At 33.4% G+C, this 8539-nt stretch overlaps 1 protein-coding gene, 1 long non-coding RNA gene and 5 other non-coding genes across 7 annotated transcripts; 6 read left to right on the top strand and 1 right to left on the bottom strand.

Moving 5' to 3' along the window:
- The first annotated feature begins 460 nt into the window (after positions 1-460).
- LOC135150225 (uncharacterized) lies at positions 461-1145 on the top strand. The gene is made up of 2 exons (XR_010288507.1): positions 461-641; positions 760-1145. It is a non-coding gene; the product is annotated as an uncharacterized LOC135150225 (long non-coding RNA).
- Positions 1146-1906: 761 nt separating this feature from the next.
- On the top strand, positions 1907-1980 carry TRNAV-CAC (transfer RNA valine (anticodon CAC)). Its single transcript has one exon. It is a non-coding gene; the product is annotated as a tRNA-Val (tRNA).
- Positions 1981-2720: 740 nt separating this feature from the next.
- On the bottom strand, positions 2721-8135 carry LOC108206089 (uncharacterized). The gene is made up of 2 exons (XM_017376273.2): positions 7954-8135; positions 2721-3127 (listed from the first exon to the last, which is right to left on the bottom strand). The coding sequence occupies exons 1-2, from the start codon at positions 8065-8067 to the stop codon at positions 3005-3007; spliced, it is 237 nt and encodes a 78-aa protein (XP_017231762.1). The 5' UTR covers positions 8068-8135; the 3' UTR covers positions 2721-3004.
- TRNAV-CAC (transfer RNA valine (anticodon CAC)) lies at positions 4636-4709 on the top strand. The gene has a single exon. It is a non-coding gene; the product is annotated as a tRNA-Val (tRNA).
- TRNAC-GCA (transfer RNA cysteine (anticodon GCA)) lies at positions 5260-5331 on the top strand. Its single transcript has one exon. It is a non-coding gene; the product is annotated as a tRNA-Cys (tRNA).
- Positions 6690-6761, top strand: TRNAC-GCA (transfer RNA cysteine (anticodon GCA)). The gene has a single exon. It is a non-coding gene; the product is annotated as a tRNA-Cys (tRNA).
- A 49-nt stretch (positions 8136-8184) lies between the features above and the next one.
- TRNAC-GCA (transfer RNA cysteine (anticodon GCA)) lies at positions 8185-8256 on the top strand. The gene has a single exon. It is a non-coding gene; the product is annotated as a tRNA-Cys (tRNA).
- The last annotated feature ends 283 nt before the right edge of the window (positions 8257-8539 follow it).

Raw genomic sequence — 8539 nt, 5'->3', positions numbered from 1 at the left:
TGTTACATCTGGGTGCCGGTCAAATTGACCAAAGTTTGACTGAAATTTATTAATATCTTATCAATTGAAAATATAGAAAAAATATGTTATCGGAAAATACTTTTAATCTACTTTAAAATGTAATTTTCAGTTTTTTAAAATAATGAAAAAGAGACTTATAATTTTTGATCAAAACTTGATCAATTTGACCAACAAAAATAGAAATATGACAACTAAAATGAGACGGAGGGAGTATTTACGTGTGCCCTATTTTAAACAACCCAAGAACAACCAGGTACTGACCACCTTTTTACAAATACCATTTCACACTTCATATCACTGTTACTCGAACCCTTCACACAATCCCAGCTGTTCATCCGTCGATCTTTGTGTGTGGAGGTGAAAGTGGGTCCCACATTTATGCTATTTTTGAACATGTTGCATTATTTCGTTGTTTTGCTATACATTGAGGGCCTAAAACTTAAAATGAGAATTAATTATTCAAAATACAGATTCTTATGAAATAAATGACTACTAAATTAAAAATAATAATATATTCTTTTTTTTTTCCCTAAACCGGGACTTGAGCCTAATTCGGTGTTTCCTGCTCCTCTATATAACCCCGTCAAGTCCAATTTTAAGAGCAACCCAAGTAAGAGTAGGTGGTTATTTCTCCTTTGCGATCAATTTCTTTAATGTTTCAATGTGTTTTACAATATTATTTTATTATATACATGCAATAACCATGAGGGGTCTGATTTGTTTGTTTTCTGCTTGCAGGAAATTTATATTTCCACCGGAACAGAGCTAGATTGTTGGCCATGGAAGCCGAAAAGAAGGAGAATGCAGCAGCAGAAAAAGGCAAGAGCACAAGCAATGTGAAAGAGCAAGATGAAGCAGCTTTCAAGAAATGTATGGAGGAAAACAAAGGAGATAGTTCCAAATGCAGGCCAAAGATTGAAGCTTTCGAGTCTTCTTTGCCTTTCAAGCCGCTCTTTCCGTTGATGTTGAAGAGTGGATCATTGACTGATGTCTGATTTTAGATTTCGGGAAATTGTTGATTCAATGATGAACTCTTGTGTGATCGAGTTGATCCAACTTTGCTTATTTATGTAATACAGTAGTAAATTTCTTTGAAAAGTTCTCAATGTGACTTTGGTTATCTATGTGATACAATAGTAAATTTCTCAATTTTCAGGCACTTCTATGGAATGCGAGAGAACAAGAACCAATTTATTTTTCTTATTAAGAGGGGTGTATTGGATTGAAATTTTAAAACATTTTTTTGCAATTCATGAAATCTGAGGTATTCGATTGGGATTGTTTGAAATCCATTAAAATTCTCAGGTATTCAATTGAGATTCTAAATTATGCTACAAAATCTGGTGGTATTCAATTGAGATTTAATTATGCTTTAAAATCCGATTGTATTCAATTGGGATTGTTTAAAATCCATTAAAATCTGATGCTATGCAAATGCTGATGGGTTTTTTTGAATTTTATAGAATGATGGATTTTATGGCATTCTTCGATGTATTTTAAGTTTTTTGAAATCCCACCAAAATCAATGGGATTTTGAACCATTGTGCTGAAATCCTATCAACTCTGCGATATTTTATCAAGAATCCGCACAAAATTAAAATCACATAAAATCTATTAAAATCTATAGACTAAAAACAATCTATTAAAATCCCAATTGAATACACCTCTATAAGTAGTATCTGGTTCCAAAATGATTTTTGTATTTATATTCATATACATACGAGTAATGTTACATTTACATATCTGTCATAACTCATATGGAGTAAAAGAACAAATTAAAATGGCTGAAATATCAGTTTCTCAGTTTGGGGTCCCATCCCATGAGCCTTCAAAAAGATTAGTTCAACATCAATTAATATTAAACATTAGGCATCATCACAACATGGTCTGGGTGGTGTAGTTGGTTATCACGTTTGCCTCACACGCAAAAGGTCCCCGGTTCGAACCCGGGCTTAGACATCGTTTTATCCATTGGAATTTCTAAGAAAATTTTAGTTCTTGCGCTTAGTCCACTTCTCAAACATGGTTTTCTAAGAAAATTTTAGTTCTTGCGCTTAGTCCACTTCTCAAACATGGTTTGCATTTTGCAATTTAATTAAAAAGGCCATCTGTAACGCCAATTATTTATTTATATTTTTTAACATTAGTCGTGTTCTGGCAACACAACAAGACACTCGTGATAAAAATAAAATAAAATATGCTCGACGATATGCAAACAAAGAAGTACTACAACATAGAGAATACTGATCTTTGTAGAACTGTATCAACATCGCCATTAAGTGCAGGATAGAATTCATTTACATTGTGTGCTTCGGTGATAGCTGCAAGTTGAATTATACTTCCCTAACCAACACAATCTTATTCTGGAGCACTGTTAGTGCGAGAATTTATTAAACTACATAACTACATATTACGGGATGTTTGACGGGGCTTATTAGCCGGCTTCTGAATTTATAAATCAGAAGCAGCTTATTCATACATATTTTTGTAATGAATTTACAAATCAATTTCCCATTTATAGGTCAAAATTAAAAAAGTTGAAAATTCTAGCTTTTTTCAAGCCTTATTTTCAATTTTTGAAATTTGATTTTTCAAATATGTAAAGGACCACTTTAAAAATAATTAATAATAATTTATTATTATATTAATAATTTTTATATCAAATAAGTTGTAAACACCAAAATTTTTATCCAAACACATAAAATAAAAGTTATTTCTCACTTATAACTAACTTTCATTTATAAGCAATAAGCATTTGTTTAATCTACGCCAAACGGTCCCTATATTCATAAACATCACAAGCATAAACACAGTAAACACACTGGTAAAAAAAACTAATGACAGCTGTAGTTACAATTCTTTTGATTCCACAAAACAGTACCTTCAGCCCAGTCAGCAGTAAAAACTGTAATCCAGAAATTGTAAAGTGAAATACTTAGGATGATCGTCTCCCTGCCACTACACAGATCGTTTATTAGACCCACTATGGATGTTTCTCTGCATTGTTGGGTATTGGTTTCGCTGCCTCGCTTCCTTCAATTCTTTTATCAGGGCCAAAAATAAACTCTTTCACAGAATGCTCTGCTGACTTTATTGCCGCCTTTATCTGTACTTACAAGGTAGGGAGGAAAAGACACATCACAAGAGAGGTTGTCAAACTCAAAACATATAAGAACTAAACAAGAAAATGTAGGCATTACAAGTATGCACATCGAAGCACATCAAATTATGACTCAAAAAGGTTTTCCCGACAAATAAATAAATAAATGGTGCATGCATCATAGAAACATTACACAACAGTAAGGATTTTGAGCTCTTTTATTTGTATGAGGAATCCTTACTTACTGCTATGTGGGCGGGATAAAAATCTTGGATGATCCTTTCTTATTTCATACTATTAGTTTAATGAAAACATAAATGATCCTAGTGTGAAGAACCACAAGGCATCTGAGTGACTGTAAGAGCATAATTATAACAGGAATGCAGTAAGAAACCAACATGAAAAGCATTGAATTGAAAAACAATAAATTAAACAGTTGTAGAAATGAATATGGTAAAATAAAAACCTTACTATAAGTCACATAGTAACACATGATGTGATCTATGAAATCATCTATATAACTTTAGGATTAGATCAAATGTTTTTAAGTAAGAATAGAACAATACATTGAAAGCATGTCTATGATTAACCAAAACAACTTGACAATTGACATCATTCACATATACTGTATTAGATAAGTATCGCAGATTTGAAACATGTAAGTAAAAGTACCACCACAATCACAACTCTTAATTCGTAGTAGCATGATCATATTACACAAGGTAAAAATACTATCTCCTGTTTTGGCATCCTAGTGACTGGTGAATATGTGAGATTGTACGGGTAACTGTTAAGTACTATTAAAAAAAAGGATTAGGCCGGCAAAATATGCAAGAGAGTAAAAATATTTAGGAAAGGACTGTCTAGATAAGTTAAACATGGAAAGGAAAATTAAAGGTCTTTTATGGATATGATCAGACAATACATCACAACCAAATACATTTACATGCCTAATTGTTTAGTTTATATGAATAGACTGGAACTTGAAAGTATTAATAACACAAAAGAATGATACAGATGATCACCAAAAACAGGTATGTGTAATGTGTTTGACTGTTTGCAATATAGACCATGTGTGGTATCAAGCATAACCATATAAAGTTTTTGGAGCAGAAAATCAATTCGGTTCAGATACAATACCCCTCAAACCTTTCAGCATATATCTCGATAAAAGACCACAAATTCAACAAAAATGCAGTTTAACTGCAGATATCATCAATACCCCTTGGTGTACCTCTGAGAGGCTCTACTGGCATGCCCTTTAGCTGAATGGAAAACCTTAAGTCTCCACTGAATAACACAAGGGTGTTCTTACTTTGGAAGTACACAAATGTAAACAAGCTACCATTTGCAATTACAAGTCAGAATGATAATTTTCTATTACTCTTTTGACATTTACATTTAGAATTCAAGACACACATATAGTAGTGAAAGAACACACATTCTTCATTTGTGCCTTCACGATAATTAGTTCCATGTATGAGTAGTCCAATAAAAACAACTTTAACAACATGGTCTGGGTGGTGTAGTTGGTTATCACGTTTGCCTCACACGCAAAAGGTCCCCGGTTCGAACCCGGGCTTAGACACTTTTTCAAAAAAAAAATGCAAGTTAAATTGAGTACTTGTAACAAATGGCAAACCTTAAGTCTCTACTGACATGACATAGTTTTTGTATAAAACAAGGGGTGTTCTTAATTTGGAAGTGCTCAAATGTAAAGAACCTACCACTTGGACCAATGACGCTTGCTACTACAAGTCAGATCGAAGATAATTGGTTGTTACTAAGTTCTAGAGTAAGAATTAATCAAATGTAACGTAATTTATAACACAAGTAGAACAAATAAACACTATAAAATGGAATTGCTTTGTGCATGTGGTCATATATAGCAAACAAAAAGCTAAGCTAAGATTAATCTAGAGTTCCACACATTCACATGATCAACAAAAAGACACAATAAGAAACATCAAAACCTAAAAAATGGCACAAATCAAATAACTAGTAACATCCACCAACTTGTCTAAATTTGGGTCCATGCCACCCTCCCCTCCTCTCTTTTGCTCTCAAGGAAAAGCGCTTTTGGTGTCTTTTTCCTTGGTCTATAACTATAATTATTAGTTGCACATGTATAACATCAAGGGTCCATAGCTCAGTGGTAGAGCAATTGACTGCAGATCAATAGGTCACCGGTTCGAACCCGGTTGGGCCCTTCCAAATATTATTTATTTTTATATTCTCCAGAGATTTGTGTAGGACTTCAGAATTCCACCAATATGCTTCTTTTTTTTTTCTTTTGTTTTTTTTTGGGGGTGGGGAGGTCACCATTTTTCTGGGGGCGGCGTTTCATCCAAGGTTTTATGGATTGAATGTCATCCCAGAATTTTCATCATTAGGTTAAATTACAATCATTACAAACTCAAAAAAACAAAATTCAACTACAAAGATTGTTAGATCTCCTCTTCAAGTGCCTCAACACAATCTGTCCAAATGGCAAACTTTAATTTTCTACCGAGTTATTATTAATGAAAGTATGAAACAAAGACTGTTCATATATTGGGAGTTTTCAATTGTAGACAACCTAGCTATGCTTGTTCATTGCTAGACGCATACTTCAACCTGTATTAGAATCAGCCTTGAAAACCGACTGGGGCTGTATATAAGGATGTTTAACCGTACACTTACTGGCTACAGCTGCATGCAGGCCAGACCATAATTTACCATCACAATTTTAAAAACCAAGAGGCTTCGTAGAATAGAGAACTCGGAGATACTTGTTAAATATATATCAAACAAATCCATTAAGAAAGGGTCACAAATTTTATTCAAAACCACAATTAGATTCTACTTCTTAAATCACTTGACTCTTTAAAAGGTAGATACATCTCAGCCTTAGCCTCCCCGGACCCTACTACGACTTACAAGTAGAACATACAGATACTGAGTACAACTGGTTTCGATTACCAGACTTAAGTTATAAGTAGCTTTATACACAACATTAGCATAACACTGTGATTACATGTTTCGACATAGACAAATTATGGTGGTTGTCAGTAGACAAACAAAATGATGATTATGAAATCCTACAATAACATTAAAGAAATCAGCATAAATCCCTGTAAGATTTGTTAGTCAGCCCCATATAAATAACACAAAGCCTTGAACGATTTAAAGTTCAACTGAATTAATTACAATAATGAAACGACCCAATAATTAAATAACCACCTCCAAAAACCCAAGTGACAAAACTGTGCAAAATCAAGACCAGAGCGATAGAACACAAATAATGAAGAACAAGATATATGATATAGACATATATAGAATAGACACATGCAAGATCAAGAACACTGGGTTCAAGGCCATCATCAACAGTAAAAAGGAAGTTAACAACAAGTGCTGCTAGTTGCTACCGTTGTTTCTCTTTAGTCTTTACTAAGTTGGGTGGATATGGTTAATCTCCGCAAAGAAAATGAAAAGAATTGTGGGTTGGTTTTACAAGAAGAAGGTCCTGGATATAAAAAATTCTTAATATTATTTTTATTTACTTAAATTTACAGAAGTGTAGCAACAAGGGTCCATAGCTCAGTGGTAGAGCAATTGACTGCAGATCAATAGGTCACCGGTTCGAACCCGGTTGGGCCCTATCAAAAGTCATTCATTTTTATTATTTGAAATCTCACTCGAGATTTTGTGTTAGTATATTAATAAATAAATCACAAAATTATATTAATAAGTATATCACAAAATCTTACCTCCTAAGACACAAGGTTTGTATCAGTATTTATATTAATAAAAATATCATAAATCTTAACTCCCAAGACTAGTATTTACTTCACAAAATTTTAACAAGAAGATTTTATCATCTAGATGGAGTAGGTGGTTTTGTCTAACTTCTTAGTAGCTTGAATGCCATCAATATTCATTAAAACTCAACAAAACACAATCTTACTAGAAATTGTCATATCCCCCTAGTGAGCTTGTAAGTGGCTAATTGGTATAGTCTTTGTCCAAATGGTAAGCCTTAGTTACTACAGAATTAGTTAATTATAAAACAATGGGTGTTCCTACTTTGTGAGTTCTTAATTGAAGAGGGAAGACAACCAAGCTATGTTTGTTTGTAAATACATTCATACTTCAGCCTGAACCGAAATCAGCCTTAAAAATTACCGTGACTACATCCAATGATGTTTAACCTAGGACATATAACCACATGACTAAAGTCTGAAGCTATTAAAGCTACAGGCCGGATAATAATTTTCCGTCACGATTTCCTTAACCTAGAGGCATCAAATATTCAAGTCAGAACTAGTATTAGATTATATTTTTCCAAAACCCTAGTCTCTTCATAGAAACACCGACTCTACTTCTTCCAGGCGGAGGGAGACGGTTTGCCTACATCTCAGCCACACAGCGACTAGAGCATACAAATACCGAGTACACTTGGTTTGAATTAATAAACTAAGTTAAAACGTTGCTTACACGTTTCAATAAAATAAACAGTAAACATTAATCACGAAAACACTAACAAATGAGATATAAGTATATGACCTAGTAAGTATTAATAGGGAGCCCCATATCTAGAGGTTCCAAACAGTTTAATTACTACTAGAAACACCAATTAATAACATTAATACAAATTAAATCAAATAACAAAACCAAATTATCTAAAATTTAAAAGGTCGAGTGATAAAAGTGTGTAATATGACACAATCACACAATAATTAAACAAAGAACAACATAGATGTAAAGATAGTAGAGAGAGTGAGAGAGAGAGAGGGGGAGAGAGAGAGAGAGAGAGAGAGAGAGAGAGAGAGAGAGAGAGAGATGATACATACAGGATCAAGAACATTGGGTTCAGGGCCATAATCAGCAGTAAGAAGGAAGTAGGAAGCAGTTAGTGTTGCCACCATTGTTGTTCTCCGCACTAACTTGTCTGACTTTGGGTTCATCTTTTTCTCTCAAACAAACGAGTCTGGCTGCTTGGTTCTACAACTGCTGATAAACCTGGCCGTTTCTTGATATTTATTTTGTGTTATGTTTCTGAGTTTACTAAAGTTAGAGACAAGGGGTCCATAGCTCAGTGGTAGAGCAATTGACTGCAGATCAATAGGTCACCGGTTCGAACCCGGTTGGGCCCTCTACGCTGTATCCTTTTTTGCATTAAAGTGTTTTTCCTAATAATTTTTTCGACAAAAAATAATCGAGACTGTTTAAGCAAATTCTCTTTGCACATATGTTAAAATTAAAATAATTTAATATCATATTTTTTTTCCGCTTGCTATACCAGCAAGGCAGCAATATATATGCTACCACATTTTTTAAATTAATTATCATTTTATATGTAATTAATAAAACAAATATATTTCCTAACTTTTGTATTCGGTTGTTGTGTAATTAGTTATAAACTCATATATAAATATG

The sequence above is a fragment of the Daucus carota genome, chromosome 2 (assembly GCF_001625215.2).
Source record: "Daucus carota subsp. sativus chromosome 2, DH1 v3.0, whole genome shotgun sequence".
In the NCBI taxonomy this organism is placed as follows: Eukaryota; Viridiplantae; Streptophyta; class Magnoliopsida; order Apiales; family Apiaceae; genus Daucus; species Daucus carota.
This window is presented reverse-complemented; position numbering and strand designations above follow the sequence as displayed.

Excerpts from the sequence above, each read along its gene's own strand:
- LOC108206089 (XM_017376273.2), bottom strand. The coding sequence starts at position 8,067 with ATGAACCCAAAGTCAGACAAGTTAGTGCGGAGAACAACAATGGTGGCA. Across the intron at positions 3,128-7,953 it reads AACCCAATGTTCTTGATCCT|ATAAAGGCGGCAATAAAGTC; the intron begins GTATGTATCATC and ends TTGTAAGTACAG.